Source organism: Prenolepis imparis, unplaced genomic scaffold, assembly GCF_030444845.1.
Source record: "Prenolepis imparis isolate NDT839.2.m4 unplaced genomic scaffold, iyPreImpa1.0 SCAF_4, whole genome shotgun sequence".
Lineage (NCBI taxonomy): Eukaryota > Metazoa > Arthropoda > Insecta > Hymenoptera > Formicidae > Prenolepis > Prenolepis imparis.
Window position 1 is genome coordinate 4,006,693 of NW_028141162.1, and position 20,136 is coordinate 4,026,828.

Sequence of the window (20,136 nt, forward strand, 5' to 3'; positions counted from 1 at the left end):
TAAAATTTCTATATAATTATCATAGAGTTCCGGCTCTTGCTCGCAAAGAGTTCTATAATTCTGTTTTTTTACGATTCATAAAGAGATATGGAGTTGGTGATTTTACTGTAAGAAAATTGTAAATGCTACTTTCTTATTTCAATCAAAATCGATTTGCATATTAATATTTTTAATACAGCGTCTTCTAAGACGCTATCTAGAAATCTTGAGAAAAAATACCAGATGTTTGAAAAAAATTTTACAAGTCGTCATGAATAAAATTTTTCGCGGAAACTTGACATTTTATTTGAAATTTAACTTTTAATTATAATTCTTTACACTATACTGGCGCTAAAATAAAATTAATTCTTCAATTTTTTTAATTTGGAATTTTTCAAGTTTCTACAGCTGATTTTTTCAAAATTTGAAATTTTTTAAAGTTCTGGATAGCACCTTCTATTCAATGATTATTTTTAACATTCGAAGCGATTAAACCAAACTGAAAGAGTTTCGCGACTTTTTGTTAGCAGATTGAAATTTTTTAAGAGAATACATCACATCTAAAGAGGATATATTTAAAATATTTTTTTTGATGAAAAGATGCTTTTAATAAAAATTTATCGATATTATCGATAGATTATACATAATTTGAAGATATTTTATATCCAATTAATTTTTCATTTTTCTGAATTTCTATTCTATACACTTTTTATTTTTTTTTTTTTCCACATGTATGTGCATATATTTTTTTTAGCAACTTACATCTTAAATTACAATTACGTAAAGAGAGGTTTATAAATGTCTTTGTTAGATTAAAAGTAGAAATGGATATGTTAAATAAGCTTGACTTTGTCGATCCTCCATTTTTCTTCTTAGAATACAAATTTCATTTTTATTCCATTGGCATATAAATAGTAGTGGAAAATTTATTTAACTAAAATTAGCCCCTAAACAACACATTAATGCAATTGGTCCCCTTAAGGGACCGGTAATCAGCAGTGGATTGATCGAAACGAGTAGGACGAGTTGTCAGGTGTCGCCTTGAAGGCATCGCGCTGTATCGTCATACATTTTAACCACTTCCCTGATTTGCCAGGGGTATACTCACAGGAGATATCGCATTCTTGCCTGATTGATATGTAATAATATGGTATAAAAAAAGCTGAGCAAAAATATATTTCCAGGAAAATACGCACACATTTGATTTTAATTTATTATTATCAAAAGTTGACAAAGAGACAAGTAGAGTAATAACAAAATTTGATATTTTATGTTTTTTTGAAAAAGCATTCGGCGTAGAATTAATCGATGTAATGTTCTTTAATTTTTTTAATTGATAATTTTTTTAACAAATATTTTTTTTTATTTTACACTTTATTTGTAAAATTCAAGAAACTTGAATTTTAATCCAAATTTATATGTGAATTTAATCTTTAGTGGGTTTTGAAATTATTCTTTACGGTTGTACATAACGCGTTAAAAGGATTAAATTGATTAAAAAGTTAAAGAAGATTAATTTAAATTGTAAAAAAATACAGAAATAAATATACATTAGTAATTTTTTTCTCTCTATATATTTTTGTGTTATAATATAATATTTATTGTTTATATTCTATAGTATTGTTCTGTAGAAAGCACTCTCCTATTTGAGAGAGTTTAACGATTATAATGAAATGTTTCTTTTAAACAAATATGGCATATTGTTTCAAGAATTATTTAATATTCAGTTTGTCTTTTTATAAAATCACTTATTGATTACCGGTTGACCCCGATTTTCTTTTGGCAAATGACAGGTTTATACATCAGGCACAACTTCATACTCGTATACACGCCCGCTCGTTCCCAGATATGCGTGCATGTATATCCGACTGATCGGTTAAAAAAAATATGTGAGACCAGTCGAGGTCAGTTAAAAGTACACTTCAAAATAATGTCATTTTTGGAGGGTCTGTTTACTTTAAATAAGCTATCTCAGAACCTCGTATTGCTAAATAAGTCACCGAATTGAGAATTGAGCTGTGCAATCTATTTACATATAATTTATTCGTTTTTCAAGAATCGCGAACAATACATATCAAGATTGTACAAAAATTGTTTCCCATTTTATGTAAAGCAGACGATGTCCCCAACTCACCTTTTTTAAATAATAAAAAAGAATAAAATTAATTTTATTAGTATTAGTATATCAAAATTTACACAGTTAATATTTTTTTAAACTTTGAAAACGAGATCCTTCTTAGGAGCTTACTTTCCATTAACTTTTGATTAGAAAAAGATCTTTTTTTACCATTTACGCATGAGAGATTTTTATTAACAAAAAATTGTCGAAGATACCGCCTTTATATGACTGCTTCGTCATTTCAACTTGGAAAACTGTCGTACTGATGAGATTCGGCGAATATTACATCGATAAAGATTCCCCGAAAGAGCAGCCGGGCACGACGACGGGGTCCTCCTTCTTGAAACGCACGTTTAAGGAAGCACTTTGGGAACCTTGGCAGAGTAATTGCATATGAGAGTCCGTCAAAGCGAGCAACACGAGCATAAACACGATGCGTGCGCGGGGCGAGAATTCCGGGTCCCCGTATATTATGAGACAGCATTTCTCATCGGGGACTCTTGATTCCCGAAATACTCTTTTCGCGTCCGCGATGATGTATTCGCGAAGCGGCTTTTACGCGTCCGTTTATCTGACCCGATAATCCGTCTGGGTTATCGCAACCCAGGTCAAATTTATTCTCTGGCTTTCGTAATGTATTCTTTTCGTTTTCTATTCCTGCGGGAATATATAATCGGTAGATTTTCCATATACACGCTTAAAAATAGGCTGTGGTACCTTTTGAGAAAATAAAGCAAAAATACACGAGGCATTTAATCATTGCAGAAAATATAAGCAATTTTATATAATTTCTAAAGTACATGTGTGCTTGTTTTATAAATTTTTATAAGATGTTTGATACACACACATACAATATTTTCTGATTTACGAAATTAGCTTTCCAACTTTCTCTACCTTTTCGCTTTTTGATCTGTTTATTTCTTCTTTTGCACTTTCTTTTCTTTATTAAAATACATTTGTATAAGTAATATACAATTTTGACATTATTAACGGAGTATGATTTTTATTGTCGGTTTATTTGATATTCTTTTATCGTATGAATAAATCCTGAATAATTGTTTTCCTCAACGCGATAAGCATCTCAGTGGTTAATTACCCACCCACAATTATCCGGCTGCTCGTTAATGACCTTCGCGCTCGAGAAAGTTTCGCATAATTACTTTCTTTCATAGATTATCCCTGATTAGATAGTTTTCTCGTGCGAAATGTGGTGCAGTTTCTGTATTATCTTGTGCGACGTGTTTGTACAACATTTCCTTTCATTCGCCGAGTTTGGAAATGCAATTCACAATGTTCTTTTCTCCCATAGCGACGAACAAACGTCACTCGTTGCTCCCAATATTATTGAAAGACGGAATTCACTATTGCACATTTAGGTTTGATTAAACTTGAAATGTCAAGAAACGTTATATAAAATGCAATGATGTAAAATAAAATGTGAGAAGAAATAAAAATTGGAACAATTTAGGAATATTTATTAGAATGTAATCGGGGTTGGAGTAAAAAATCATGTTTTTCTTTTTAAATAAAACATAACTTTTTTAAAAATGTTTTTAATGCTCCAAATATATTTTAAACAGTGAAAAGTATCATGTTTAAAACAAAAAAAAACATGTTTAAATCATAGATTAAATCAATATATAAAATATACATGTATATAATATAATAGAATATAATATACATATATTTTATATATACTTATATTATATATTATTTAATATATATAATGTATAATTTAATTTTATATTATATACTATTTAATATAATATATTTAAAAATACATTATATTTTACATATAAAAATTCTTTTATATATAATTTTATTCTCTATGTAAAAATTTTAAGACTATATATTATATGATACATTATATTTTTTTTATATTTATGTTAAGTGTGTCCATATCAAACATTGAGAAGATCGAAACTTCGCTTCGATCGTAAACGAACATTCTAATATGAGAGATGACGATGGTTCCTGCATATAATTTGCAGATTTCTCGGCGGTGCTAGCTCTCGAAGAGATACGTGAAACGGCCAACGATGGACAGTGGGCAACAGCCGCTCTTCCTAAGCGGCACTTCCGGCTGGGCCGGAAGTATCTCCGGCTCTCAACAGTCAACTGTGCAGACCGCCGGCGCTCCGTCAGAACACTATGGGGGACCACTCAGTTTGAGTATCTGCATATCCGATTCGGGTCACGAGATACTCCGTCCGAAGCCACGACGGTGAGCGCATTTCTCTTTATTTATTTCAAAACCGCACGAGGCTGTTCTATTGACGCGCGTGCGTTCGGTCAATTGACACCGATTTTAATGAAGATCTGATTAATGATTGTTGTTTCACCTGGCAATCTGCTAAGGCGCGATAAGAAATAATCGGATTAAAATCGTTTAGGATTCGACGTTATGTAACGTGAATGTCGATGAAATTAGATAGATCGGGTATTATTTCTATTTATCATTGTTATTGTTATTTATCAACTGTTATACACACACATTTTACAGAAACTAAAAATATCACAATTACATATAATTATGCAATATAATATTAACTCCAAAAATTAATTTCCTGTCTCGCTATTCTATAAAAGTTTCTTCAATTAACAAACACATTATCTCTTTTTATTTTACAATAGTAAGAGGGAACTTGCACTTTTGGGGCCTTTTCTGCAATAAATATATACCTGCAGTAATTATTATCAATAAAATTTAAAGATAAAAGAAACGTTAAATGTTTCGGATCCTTTCGAATTTTTTTCAATAGAGCTGCAAGGAAGAAAAAATTTCTTTTTGTTATTTAAATCGAACTTTAATGCCATAAAACATGTAAAAAGATAGAAAGATCTGAAGAAAGGATTCCTCGAGTACAAAGAAACTATTATAGAAATATCGTTAAGAAGTTAGAGAATTTAAAACCGAGACTTCTAGACATCTCAGTTAACTCTTCGGGTCCTCGTACCTGCGGGCTACGAAAATTCCTGAATGTACTAGCGAGTTGCGAGTCTCTACCTAAAGCGAAAAAGCATAAAATTAGTTGATACTCGGTCGAAATACTGCATCGTTATTTATCTACAATATCTCTGTGAGATAATTTAAATCTAGACCTACGAGTTCTCTAACGTAGCATCATGCTCGACCCCACTTTCATCTCGGACTTTCATCTGACACACTTCAACATCGCATCCGCGTATTACGGAAAAAAAAAGAATTAGAAATACTTGGTTCAATCTTTTTTCTTTTCTTTCTTTTCTCTTCTCGTGATATTTGTGCTCACCCACATGTCAGATTTTTTGCAGAAAATTGATCGTAAAAAAAACATTGATGAACAGGTTTTTTTCTCTGAGAAAATATGATTAATTAATTTATATATAATCAGTTTATAATTATTTATTATTTTATAAATAATTATATACTGATTAAAAAAATGTATTAATATACATGAGAATATATGATATTGCATAATTATATATTATAAATTTTTTTTATAAAATGGGATTATTTTACATATTTTTACTAATTACGAACTCATATATATTCGCGATTGATGTAAAATAATGGTAATTACAGCGAATGTACAATATACATTCTGTCAATGTATTTTATACCGTATATAATTAACATGTCAGCATTTTTTCGACAATTTGAAAATCAAGCGACATTTAGCGTGATTATTTGGAATAACATCGAGAAAACTGATTTCTGCTTTCAATAACAATAGACTTTGTTTTGTGTGCGCAACGAGAGTTCAGCATACTTTCATAAATCCAAAACATAGGACGCCTGCATATTGTCAATTATAACGCCCACTTTTTTGCTCACCGAATCAGCTTACCGTTCTGATCGAAGATCGTTAAAATTTACGAGGCACATAATTACAACCGATTCGATTAACGATCCCGGGGGCAACGTACGTCTCATATGACATAGCTTATCTTTCCCTGTTATTTAGTTTCATCGACATCACTTTCAATCCCAGTCACGGGTCCGAAAAATTTGCTCGGTATGCAGATAAGACTGCAAGGTTGAAATTTAAGAGCTCGTCTTTATATCGCTTCTGCCAACTTTGTACGCGAAAACTTCTTTCGGGAAGTTGAACGTTTTTTTTCCTTCATTGCCACAGCCGTTCTTCTGCGGAAGATATCGCGTCGCGAAAGAAGCTGGCTGCGGCATCGTGATGGGGGATGTAATTGGATGTAAATAAGGCTGAGGTGTGCAAGGGATATATGCATTTTTTCACATTCTCCGCGAGATCTTCGATCATGTTGGCGACTATTATTGTAGTCTCGCGCTCGAACATGCTCGTGAAACTTTTACTCTCGCCCCGCATCTCATTTCATTCAACAATGTTCAATCGTTCGATTCATTTTCTCGACGGCGAATTAGGATGAAATAGAAATTAGTCTGGCATATCACTTACGCGCACGATCGTGCGAAAAGAGAGCTCGCTTTTAATTAGTTATCCGAAAGTCGGAAACTGGCGGGAAAACACGGCGCTGCATCTGGGAACATGATTAAAGATGCGCGCGAGGGGAAACCCCGTCGATGCCGCGGCGAATCCGCGGCAGATATTCAGGTTAATGGCTCTTTCCGCCTCACCATCCTCCGCTCTTATGCATAGCGTTGATTTTAACTAGCTTTTACTATCGGAGGAAGATGCGCGAACCGCATTTATTAGCCTTTTGCGCGTGCAAGATTCTGCACCGACATGTCATTCATAATTGCGACCTAATCAGAAGCACCCCACATATAGACGTAGAATTCGATGAATACAGTGAATAAATACTTTACGAGCTATCTTTTTATGCTTTGTTCAGATGAAGTGCATCTTTCATATGCATTTTGCATTTTGTTTTCTGTCGATGGTCATAACATCTTCGCGATATTTATATAATGTTTACGCTGAAGATATCTATCTTCATCACTTGTTCTCGTTCTTTTTATCACAATGAAAATATAATCGAATCTAATATAATATACATTTAATGTACAATGTTACATCATCATCTTTCTCCAACACTGTATAATATATAAGTATATGCATTGAAGTATTGTAGACCGTTAGAGAGAAATGCCATTTCTTGAAAGAACAAAATTCTTTCATCTGACATACAACTACAGAAATATATATTATATATGTATATTATAAATATATATTATATAGGTATTTTTTTTAGAAAAGGTGATCAAACTCTAAGAACGCATTAATTCTATATATTCTCATCATAAGGATGAAAAAAGTTATATGAACGTGGGTCCAGAAAATGCTTCTTTTTTTAAAATATATATATATATATATATTTCTTTTTTTCTTTTTAAGCTGCGCGGTGATGCGATAGAAAAAAGTGTGAGATTAGAACTATAGAATTTCTCTCGGAGAGAATCTCGATTTTGAAAAGTTTCACTTAATATCTCGTGCATTCACTCCCATTCGCGAGAACCGTTAGCCGTTGAACGCGACGGTTTCCTACTTATTATTAATTATTTATGCTCCTATGCATTGCAACCGAGACTCTCGGCAATTATTATTAAAATTGTTCCGAACGTGTTATTACATTTCGATCTCTGTCGAATCGAGTGTATCTCTTACGCGAGTAATTAATCGTATAATACGGACATTTTTAATCCTTACGTGAAGCAAGGTAAAAAGTACTTGGACTTGAAACGTAATTCGTAACATTATTACATCCTTTTTATTATTCATACGTCATCGTACCAGCTGGTCTCTCTCTCTTTCTCACACACAAATGTAAGAAACAAATTAACGGCTGTCCAACTTTATACGGGCAAATAAAAAATTCGCTTTTATACATGCGGTCAGAATGCGGCATTGCAGAACTTCCGTTTGGTGCTCCGTGGATGTATGCATGTATGTATATACATATATGCGCCACTTTCGCGTGGAGGAAAAAGAAACGAAAAATTATAACATGCACATTCTAGAGAGGAGGAGTTGCAATTCCCCTTTCTTCAACGTCGAATAACGACCGGCGTTATTCGACGGCGATAAACGCCTCGTATATAGGAGAGCTTCACCGAGAATATTCGGCGAGAGCGGAGATTATTCGGGCGCAGACACGCTTCGGTAAATAATTTAATATCCTCGTGCTGCCGCCTCCGCCGTCGCCGCCCTTGACACCGGAGTTTCGCCCTCGTGAGCACGGACAATATCTGCCTTGAACTCTTCCTCCTGCCGAGTCCGTCCGAGACACATATGTGTTTCGGCAGATTTCGCGTCTGGCCATTCTTAAAAATTTCATTCATTCAGAAATGTTATTCTATTACTAGCGGCGGAAACTCTTTCTACATTTCGGCTTCCTCGACAAGAACGTATTTTACTCCGAAATTATGTATGATTTATTTCGAATTTCGTGTTTTTACACCTATTTTTGCGATCTCTTCTTACGCTTTTTTTCCCCCTATTATATTTATATAGCTTGGAGTTTAATGATCCCTCGTGCGATCAAGTTGATTTCGATAGATTCTCACACACGAAACGCGCGTTAAAAAATAAGTACCGGTTTATCTGGGTAGAGCCGTCTGGTTTCGCGTTAATTTACGGTAACTCGGGCTCAAGGCAGTCAGTAGTTTTATAACTGGCTTCTATTAAAGCCTTCTTATTATATAATATGTATAATATTAAATTAATATATACGTATATAACAAAATTGCCATGTGTGACGAATATTATCAGAGAGATACAGTTATTTTAAGGTGATGAAGCATCCGTAAAATTTTGTCCGAAAATTGCAAAAAGCATTTTTCATTCTTTATTCTATATGTTTATATCTGTGATAGTTTTTAAAGATCTAATCCACATAGTTTATATATTACTCTTTCAATAATTGAATAATTGAATCAGAAAATTCTGTTTACCCGAAAGATATATTAAAAAGTAAATGATTTGTCACAAACGATAGAAATTAACAATAAGTCTAAAAAATTTACATATGCATTTCTTATTAAAATCTAGTCAGTTTACATTTAATATTAAACAAAATTACATTATATAGAAAAAATGTCGCATGTGTGATAAATATTATCTGATTATAATCTGGTGAAAATTTGATATAATTAAATTTCGTATAAATTTTCATCGATTTATCGCTGTAACAATAAGAGAAAACATGGCGTTCGGTTGCGTTCGGGGCGTACATTCAACTTACTCATCCGCAATTATCAATTTTGACGCGTGAATCGCCTCGTAAGTATTTATGATAGATGCACCGTTGCATCAATGACGAGAGTCTCTCTCTTTCTCTTTCTCGCGCGCGCTATAATGATCCACGCGGAAATAATTCGCGACGCATACATTTCCCAGACGCGTATATTAGCTGCTGTATAATTCTAATGGTGACGGTTTTAACGCTGACCTACTTCGCTTCCTGTTTTCCGCGAGAGGTACCCCGCGTTCACCTGCACCTGAGTTTAATTACTACGAGGAACCTCTCCTGGGAATCTTCCTCGCGCCGCGGTAAAACAGTACCGGAAGGAATCAGCAACGGGGTACTCAACCTTCTTCACGTCGATCGTGTGGACAGATTTCACGATACGAAAGGTTACGATACCGGTATAAGACGCAGGCGTGAGATGTTATTAAAACCCGTTTATCTCGAAGATGGAACCGTCTTAGGAAATTTGTTGCATTTGATACACTAGCTTCAGCCTTTTTCATGATAATTATCGATGCAAAATGTTTACACGTCCAAAAAAAGAAATCCGTAGATATATATATATATATATATATATATATATATATATATATAATCAAATAAATATAAATATATTATATGTCTATATATATTTTGTCTCATATCATTTCTGTCCGTATATATAAGAAAAATAATAAGAAGAATAATTAAAAAATAATTAGAATTATTTTTGCATTGTCCTTTTTTGGAAAAAATAATTTTTGAAAAAATGCGAAAAAATTGCTTACATGCGATCATATATAAATGTATATGTAATTATATATAGAATATTTTATAATGTAATCGCAATTTTTTATCTAAAAAAAACCAATATAAAAATTATATTTCTAATTATTTTTGTCGCATAACGGACGGAGAGTATATAAGAGAAAGAGAATATATATGAATATATTCTATATATAATTATATATATATGATTATATATGGACTTCTTTTTTCAGAGCAGTAGAAACTTTATCATCCCCATTAACAGGAAACACTAAATAAAAAATACAGAAAGAAAACTAAATATTCTTAATTATATTCGAACTGTCAGATAATAGAATGATTATCTTTTTGTTATTGAATTATCGTTTATTGAAACTGAATTAACACCAGAAATAATTATTAATTTTGTTATTATTATTTATTAAATTTCATAATTGTAATTAAAGATTTTCTTCATGTTACAGTTTAGGTAAATAAGGAATGCATATAATTATTAATTATAAAGCAATTAAAATAATTTTCGATTTTCGATTATACATTTTGAGGATTCCTTTGTATTGCGAATTCAATGAACCGGAATGTATTTCAGGAAATATAAATAATTGAGGTTCACGAAATTGTCGAATTATTCACAAGTTAGGAAATAAAAAACAAGGAGAATTATGAGCCGCTCATCAGGGTTAAACCTTAATCAAGTTTATACTCTTAGATACATTTTAAATATGACATTGTATCTGAAAAGTGTGAGAATATCACAAATTTCGAACTGATCATATACAATACATATACATATAAAAGGTGAGAAAAAAGCAACGACACAATATCGAAAGCGATGTCAGAGTCCGTCACGGATACTGATCGGAACGATGTGATTTGAGTACACGGCCATAGGAAGTGGGATGGTCGCCGGAAATTCTCCCCCGAAACATATGGTGGAGTTCTCTCTCTCTTTCTCTATGTATAAAGATACATACTCGTTTGTGTTCTCCCGTTTCCTGCGCGGTTGGCCGGTGGAAAGAGCATGGCAGTAGTTTACTACAGTGACTGCCGGCCACTTACGCACGTTGCAACCGTTCGTGATAAGCTCTCGGTTATGCCGATAATGATAAAACCAGAAGTCTGCGCTAGATTCGTACTCGCGCGCTTAATCTCCCATGTGATATGTTAATCTCAGTTTTGTAAAATTTAAAAAATGTTACGCAATGTTATCCAGAAAGCTCAAATTATGTGTCATACAAGTGGTCTTACATAATTATTCGTATAATTACTTATTTGCCTCGATATAGTCGAAATAGTTAATTCGGAGTCTCTTATCACCCCGACGTCTTTTTTAGAAAAAGTAAAAAATTGCGACTAAATTATAAAATATTCTATACATAATTATAATTTTATACATTTATATATGATTATATGTGGGCAATTTTTTCGCATTTCTTTCAAAAATAAAAATGCGAAAATTATTCTTTTAATTATTATATTTTAATTATGCTTATTTAATTCGATAACTTTGAGTATCTCCGACCGGCGACAAAATGGAGAGCGCGAATATTTCCAAGTGTCATTTTTACGTCGTCGGGACGTCTTTTTTTTTTTACAAACGCGAGAAGCCTCTCTTTTTCCCGTGATATCATAGTTACGCGCGACGGAACAAAGAGCAACGGGCGGGGGACACGGTACGGTGAAGGTAGGAAAGTGATACGGATATCTCTTCTTTTCTCCCCGACGTTGCTGCAGGGAAGCACACGCGTTTCACCTGTTTCGCCGATGCACAGGAAGCCGTAGACGCATCGTCGTCGTCTCAGTCGCGTGTTTACATTGAGCACAGTATGATGACCGCCGAGTGTCAATGTAGCGGAAAAGAGTAACGTTATAATTACGATTTGTTTCGTTTTTTTTTTTTCTTTCTTTTTGTAAACATTCGCGATAATTTCCGCGAGATCAGTTTCACATCATCGAAACGGTGTTATCGAGGATAATCCGGGGAGGAATAATTTTAAATTTATATGTGTGCTGTAGATTATGGGCGAGATCTTGCAATTAATAAATAATAAGTATAGTGATGACTTGTTCGGTTGAAGTATCATCTTTATCGCTGCTTTGCGATGAATCAGCGAGATGATTCTGTGGTAAGTTCGCGTGAAACTGGAGCAACGAACGCGTTATCATCGAACGTGAAACCGACATCCGGTGATTCCACGAGCTGCTGTAAAGTCTAATGGATTGCTCCAGTTTCTAGTGAACTGAAAAGCAGTCGAGGAGGATAATTAAAGATGAGCAAAGATCTGTGACTAATAAAATATATAAATCTGTGATATCCTTCGGTCACATTTCTACGAAAAAAAATCAACGAATCAGAAGAAAAGGATGATTGAAAAACGAGTTGAAAGAGAGTCACACTTTAGAAATTTTTTATCCGCGAATACTCGTTATTTTAGTGCGCGATGAATAAAACTGCTCTAGTGAAACGTGCATAATTAAATCGAAAGTTAATTCGGAATATTATCGGGGAAACCTCTTCGATCGCGCTTTCGAATTTTACGCGCCTGTAGATAGGCGAGAAAATTGGTTTTTCGTCCGGTGCCATTTAGAGTAGCCCTGGAACCCTTCTTAGAATGATCCACCGTGAATGACATGCCATCCACAAGACGAGCGCAGTGCACCGAGGACTGCAGGTGCATACTGTGTCGCGAGTTGAAGGGCTACAAGATGAGTGCGAACGACATCGAGATTCAGCAGCAGCTCGGCAACGAGGGCACCAACTTCATCCTGCGACGCGCCGTGCCCTTCTCGCCGAAGCCCCCGGCGTTCCGAGGGGAAGTCGTCACGAAGTACGACGATTACGAGAGGAGCTCGACCTTGGAGGACCGAAGTCGTCGCGGTGGCGGCGGCGATCAGGTCGTAAACGACGGTCGCGACTCGAAGCTGGGGAGGGACGTCGGTCACAAGACGGTCATCTACTTTGGCGACTCGAATCCGAGACGGAGGGAGGATAGGGCGAGGCAGCAATCACCGCCGGAAGCTGCGCCGCCAGCGACGTCGAGATACAAGAACGAGGATCCTCCTGTCGAGGCTTCGTTGCGGCCGCGTAACGACAAGATTCTCCCCGACTCGACGGAGCAGGACGGCGAAAACGACGACGATGGACGACGGGATTCCGTGACGGAGAACGGCGGCGATCCCAAGGTCGTGCACGAGATCGTGGTGAACGTCAGTCCCAGCAGGGAGGATGTGCTGAGGATAGAGGAAGACGAGAGCCAGCTGGAGGACTATTGGTCCTTGCCGGGGGACACGAGCGGGTTCAAGGCGGACTGGAGCTTCGTGCAGCAGTGGCGGCTGAGAGGGTAAATTTACGCTCGAGCTCTCGCATGTTTATCGCGGCTGAAGGGAGAAGAGTGGATGGATATTGTGCCTTTCGGCGAGTCGGGATTCCTTCTCGTGTCTCCTCGCGTACAACGCGATAACCTATTATTTCTGCGAGGCCGTGTTTGTTGTCTATGCTAATGAAGGAAGCTGATTAGCCCATTAATATCTCTTTTCTGGGATATAAATTTTATTACGAATAAAATAATTTTAATATTAAAAGAGAAAGAGAGAGAGAGAGAGAGAGAGAGAGAGAGAGAGAGAGAGAGAGAGAGAGAGAGAGAGAGAGAGAGAGAGAGAAGAGTAAATAAAAGTAATTGTATTTTAATAAAAAGAAATGTATAATCCTAATTATTATATTTAATAGAATATTAATTTTTTTATATTTTTATACTTTTATATATGAAATATTTACAGACGAAATAATTTTATAAAATATACATTTTTTTTTTTCATTAAAAATTTTGTTCAAACAATAACAACTAATTAATAAAATTATTGTTTCCTCATGTTTTACTCTTAACGAGCAAGTGAGCCGTGCTAAAGAATAAAAAAAAAATATCGAGGGGATAAAAAGATCGATCTGTATTTTAAGATTTATAATGTCGATGAAAATAAAATTATAAATTTTTATTATTTTCAGTTATAAAAAATATATGAGATATGCTTGTGCATTTATCTCGTTATCAAACGGAGGACTATATATGTATCTAAACGTGTCATTGATTTTGCACACTTATCAAAAACGTTTAGTGGTTTATAATTCATAAGCGATGTCCGAATGACATCATTATCGGACAGTTCGTATTTTTGAAACTCTTATGCTCGCGTTCATTTAATTTTTCTCTTGCGGATGATGGACGTCTATTTCTATATGAAATGTTCACGCTCTGTATCGAATCGATATCATCATAATGAGAGACGTGCGTGTAAAACGTCGTGTTAAGGCGCCTCGAATCGGCATTACATTCAATGATTACGCGAGTTGTTTTAAGAACTCGTAGCTGCGATCTTGCTGATTTAGTTCCCCTCATACAAACGATCCGTTCTTCTCGCTCTCCAAGGAAATTCAGATGATGCGTTGCTAATGCTCGAATTCCAACGTTGATGTTTCTCAAAGTCCATAATAAGAGCATTCGAATGTCTTGAAGAGATATTTCATTATTTATCTTCTTTAAAATTCTTTTTTTCCCAAATTGAATGTCACTTTTTTACTTTAAGCACTTTATTTTTTATTTTAAGCATTAGATAATGTTTTTTTAAAAATAATTAACTTCCAATGATGCAATAGGACGATAAAATATAAAAATATTATATACTTTTTATATATATAAAATATATAAAAAATATATATATATAATATTTCTATTTGTTAAATTGCAACAAACGGAAAAATCCTCGAGATATACAAGTGGTTGTACGAAATCTTTTCTCTAAATTATTTTTTATAATAAAATATACTCTTTGTAATTTGAAATCGCAATATTGCACAAATTGTCAGAATACATCATTATGCAATTTATTTTATGAATTATAATCATGATTACAATTATGAAGTTTTAGCGGTTCAATTTGTTTAAGAAACAGTGATTGATTAAATAAGCATATATAATTATTCTATTTTGTAAATACGTTTGCTGGATTAAGTTTAATTTTATTTAATTCACGATAGTATATATTGCTTGGATAATCGCGTAATTCTCCGATTGTATTGATTTTTTAAAATATGTCTCTTAGCTTTTTTAAACGTTTATAATTTTATTGTCTTTGATAGATTTTTTCTTTATTGTAATTTGTAAAATTATTTTCTCATATTCTTCTTTCAGCATCTTATTCTGCATCTTTTGCTGATAGTAATTGTAATCATATTATTTTAGTAAAGGGATCTTTTTATCTCGTTTATAAATAGATAAATAAATAAATAATAATCGCGGACTCTGAATTGATTCGTTCTCGAAACAGTGGTATATCTAAAAAGTGAAATGTGCGGCGAGCGGATTAAATGACCGCGCATTTTTCGCATAATTGTATGCCATAACCGGGAATTGATTTGTTCGATACGCTACTTGCATTGCTGCATTTTACGCGTATCTCTGCTATATCTCTCGGCATCTCTCGGATACCGCGAGCGTGCAGTTTACGCAATACAACCTTAATGTTGGATTTGAAAGTTGTCGAAGCCAAGTCTCCCCCTCGGCATCAATATCGACTAACAATAGTCGCGCGATCGAATATAATAGCATTCATTTGAGGATTTCGAAACGCGTGTATTTCGATATCTATGGTTTTTTATAGTTACACTCTATAGGTGAAACTCGCGCGCCTTTAACTCGATTTAATTAGAGATATGTTGTTGGCTTAAATCATTTTTGAATAACGACAATTGTTCGTTTTCGATAAAGCATTGCGTTCTCTTTGAATTCTCTCGATACCGCTTTTTTCGAAATATGCGAAATGTACATTGTCAGATTCTGGAATTTAAAAATTGATAAATTTAAAAATATAAAAGTACGTTTGCCCCAAAAATATTCGATAAAACGTGAGCAATTCGAGATTGTTGTATATGCAAACAATATTTGATAAAACACGAGTAAATTCGAGATTTTGTATATTGTGTGTTACGCGTTACGTTTTTTTTTAATTTGATACATTTTACGTCAAACGTACGTTTCACTATGATTCTTCGCATTTTTACGCCGCGAGTTAAATAAATTTTTGTGCAAAGGTACCTCATACGTCAACGTGGCTATTCCAGGGTAAAAAAAATAATTCCGAGTTTACAATCGTTGTAACAGTTCGTAAATAACATGAATCTTATTATATATATACGGCAAGATGAGCATACTTTATTTGCTTCTTCATGGATAGCTTATCTCTGGAGAAATAGAAATCGGGCGCGGCGTTAACATGTCGGACTTAAATATTTTTGAGAATATAACTTCTACAGGGAGAAAAAGGGAAAGAGAGAAAGACAAATCCTTTTTTCACGGAATGCATCCGTCTCGCGTGCGACGCTATGCACTTCCTCACAGGAGATAAGGCAATCGCTCGAAAACAAGCTAGAATTAGCCCTACGACAATTAAGAAGGCGCCGACCTACCCAACAGGATATCGCGTATCATTCGTTGGTCGTTGAATGAGAAACTTATATATTGGATGATTCTAGAATGCTCGCCACGAACTTTTTGTTGATTTTTTTATTCAAATTGGAGTCGATTGTACCTTAGTGAAAACTTAGTTTTTTAAAAATATCTTGATAAACCTTGAATTACAAAATATATTTTATTGAAATAAACTTTATTAAAAATTAAATATATAAAGAGAGATTCTATTACTTAATTTTATCGCTGAGACAAACTTAGCGGAAAAAATTTTTATTTCTAATTATTCACACACATAAAATCAATCAATTGTCTTGATATTTTCCTGGAGAAAAGATCAATTTCAAAAAGAAGTTGAAACATATAATACATTCGTAAATAATATAAAGAGATGACTAATGTAAAGAGATTTTGTTCTTCACCCCCACGCGGAAACATGTCCGAAAATATTTAATCTGTACTTCTCGATACGTACATTAGTTTCCGTTAATTCCATTTATCTATTCTGTCATAGCATGATGATGTAATGTAATGAAGAGAGGAGATTTATGATAGAAATATCCGAGACATTATTTTACTACATTCCTCACAATATGCAAAGAGAATTTTCTCTTCTGAAATAAAAAATGTATTTTTCATGTTGGATATAAATTAATCTTACAAAGCTTTCAGTTTAGTCAAAGTTAGTTTATTATTGCGTATGATATTAATAGAATTGTACATATTTATGAAAGATTCATAAAGTTTTTATCGAAATAAAGCTTCACTTACGGTGTCGATGAATTGATATCGTAATTTATTATTTATAATTATTATCTATTTTACATATATATTTTTAATGATTTTATTCTATAATGTGTTATCTTTATATATTTATTATTATATTTATATTTTTTCTATATATTATTAAATTACATATTCAAATTATATATATTCAAACATTTTTATTATTAAATTTATTAAAGCTGAAAAATATTACGCGCGCGCAGCTTCCTCAACTTTAATAAAATTAATAATACCAATTTTTGAAAATATATATAATTTAATAATATATAATAAAAAGTAAAAATATATAATAATAGATATACAATAAAAGTATAAAAATAAATATATATAATAAATATTTAAGGATAACAAATTATAAAATAAAATAATAAAATATAAATATAATAAATCACATGTCGAACTAATCAAAATTCTTTTATAGGCCAGGTAGCAATAGCCGTGAGATATTTTGTCCCCCTTACTCGAAGGATTTTACCGAGAATTCACCCAAAAACGGGGTCCATGATATGGTCCATATGATACCGGAAAGAGATACGGACAGTGTAGCACCGACACCAATCTCTCAACACCCACGTCACTCTCAACATCATCATCTCAGTTTACACGAGCTTCGTGCACTTCAGGTATGTGGAAATATTTCAGCCTACGATAAATCTGCGTCAAAAAGCTCTACGAATGCGTATGTCTGATTTCTAATATATTTCTCTGATATTTTATTATTATATCAGACATTTTTTTCTACGCTCTTTATGTGTATTAAGAAAAATTATTTGACGGACAAAAATTAGAAAATGTCATTGTTCGCCGTAAAAGATTGCCAAATTTTTGCAGAGGCGGCCAGAGTGCACCGGTAACAGCTCCTCCGATGAGAACCGATCTTCCGGACATGCGAGCATGTCAGACACCGGCGGCCACACGAGCAGCAGCTCGCCGCCGCATCGTCATCACAAGATTCATAGTCCTCAGCAACTGAACGCTGTACCTGAGGACGATCGACTGTCGGCGTCGGTTACTCAGAGAAACGGCAAAAGATCAGGCCAGAATCGCAATCGGCATAGAGCTACTCCTGCCAAGGTTTCAATAAAGCTGCTCTTATAAATATTAGTCGAAGATAACTGAGATTTCATCGATCTCTGTTCCTTTTCTGTACTGTCTCTAGAAAATTAGTTAAATTTCAGTTAGAATTTATATAAAATAGATCGAGTATTATAGACATTGCATGAATATTAATGTTTGGTTCCATAAATGTTAATTAATCAATTCAATTAAAATAAACTTAGGATCAAAATTATTGTAGATATAGATTATTTTGTTTCTCTCTTCAGCATGTCTTGTTCTAATTACAGCTACAGGTACCATGGTCAGGCTCCGGTTTGGAGGACATAAAGCTGGCGATCCAACAGCTGACGATGCGTTCGCACAAGTCTTCGTCCACGTACTCGTCGCTGAGCGGTTCGGAGAGCTCGGAGCCAGCGGTAAGAAGGCTGATGCGACACTCCAGTTTGGAGACAATCAACACCAACGTAACCAGCGCCGACGAGTTCGTCTGGGTGGACTCTCACAATCGTTTGGTGGAGCTGCAGCAGCTACCATGGACCCACCACGACGTGCTGCGCGTGCTTCAGAATGGTCGTACGAGGGAGCACATGGAGCAGGTCTCGATGGAGACAATTCCGCGACTCTCCTATCTACTGCAACGCGCGCTAGTCAGGATCGGTCGCGAGACTCAGAGACTGGCAAAGCCTATAGGTCTCTGCAGCAAGCATGAAGTGTACAGTGCCTTTAAAATCGTGCTCTGCCCGGCTCTAGCGGATTCCTGCACCAAGGTATGCTTGAAAATAACTGCAATTGTGTAAGAAAGAAAAATTAGACACTATTATTATTACAAAATAATGAATTATGTTATACTGTTAATGTTAATATAATAATAATAATAAATTGATTGCAAAACGATCAATTTAACTAGTCATCTGATATTTGACAGGCTTGTCTTCGAGCCGCCGCGATGTTCGCTGTATCTGGCGATCAGCTGAAACAATCGAAGGCCTCCCGTTCGGGATTGCAATTGCCCGTCGGACGTTTCTTACGCTGGATGTCCGATGTGAAACTCGGTCGGATGATTCACGAGTACGCCGCAATATACCTCACGGCCGGAATTGAGAATCTTCTGGAGGAGATACTGTTACAATGCATGCCGACCGAACCGCATACGACTCTCACGGCGACGATGCTGGAGCACGCTATAGCTAACAGCGGCGACTTATGGGGTCTGTTGCAGCCGTACGCGCATCTCAATGCCGGTCGAACAGCATCAGGTTTGTTGTTTGATTCTTTGATAAAAGAGAGAATAATGTGCCATACTGGGCAGATGCTCAATTTTCATTTTATTTATTTAGTAAATTTTTAAATAGAACGAGACACTGATTGTGATGATATAAAAATAAAAAAGTACATAGCGAATTTTACTTTAAAGGTGTACGAATTTCGCTTAGAATATCACGATATATGTTGACTATCTTTATCAATGAAAAATATAATTATTTTATCGATCATATCACATTAATGTCTTTTTCGCAGGCGCTCTTGCGATGCCTCGTTGGGCGAGCATAAGTTCCTTGAATTCGTCATCGTCGTCGCGTAGCGGACGAGACGCGGTTCAGTCGGCTTTGGAACCCTCGCTGCTTACGACATGCGTGGGCTCGATGTCGGAATTAATGGACTTGATTTCTAAGGTAGCACAAGCGGGACATTGCCCTATACCGCTAACAACAAGAGCGTTACACGCCCTGTTTTATTACATGAGGTGCTCACAGGTATAGAACATTTTTAAGAGACTTAAAACGAATCATCACAGATTTATTTACGAGTGTGTATCAT

At 34.7% G+C, this 20,136-nt stretch overlaps 1 protein-coding gene across 4 annotated transcripts in view; it reads left to right on the forward strand.

The window, feature by feature from the left end:
- Positions 1-20,136, forward strand: part of LOC145934949 (ankyrin repeat and BTB/POZ domain-containing protein 2) — a 29,063-nt gene that overhangs the window by 3,508 nt on the left and 5,419 nt on the right. For 2 of the 4 annotated variants that reach the window (XM_083035869.1, XM_083035871.1), the window contains exons 1-6: positions 11,458-13,353; positions 17,681-17,882; positions 18,091-18,333; positions 18,606-19,085; positions 19,244-19,574; positions 19,837-20,072. In XM_083035869.1, the coding sequence (XP_082891995.1) occupies positions 12,644-13,353; positions 17,681-17,882; positions 18,091-18,333; positions 18,606-19,085; positions 19,244-19,574; positions 19,837-20,072 (2,202 nt within the window). In that variant the 5' untranslated portion in view covers positions 11,458-12,643. Of the gene's footprint in view, positions 1-4,089; positions 4,323-11,273; positions 11,352-11,457; positions 13,354-17,680; positions 17,883-18,090; positions 18,334-18,605; positions 19,086-19,243; positions 19,575-19,836; positions 20,073-20,136 lie in introns of those variants that run through there. The other 2 variants (XM_083035870.1, XM_083035872.1) reach the window with 2 other exon arrangements.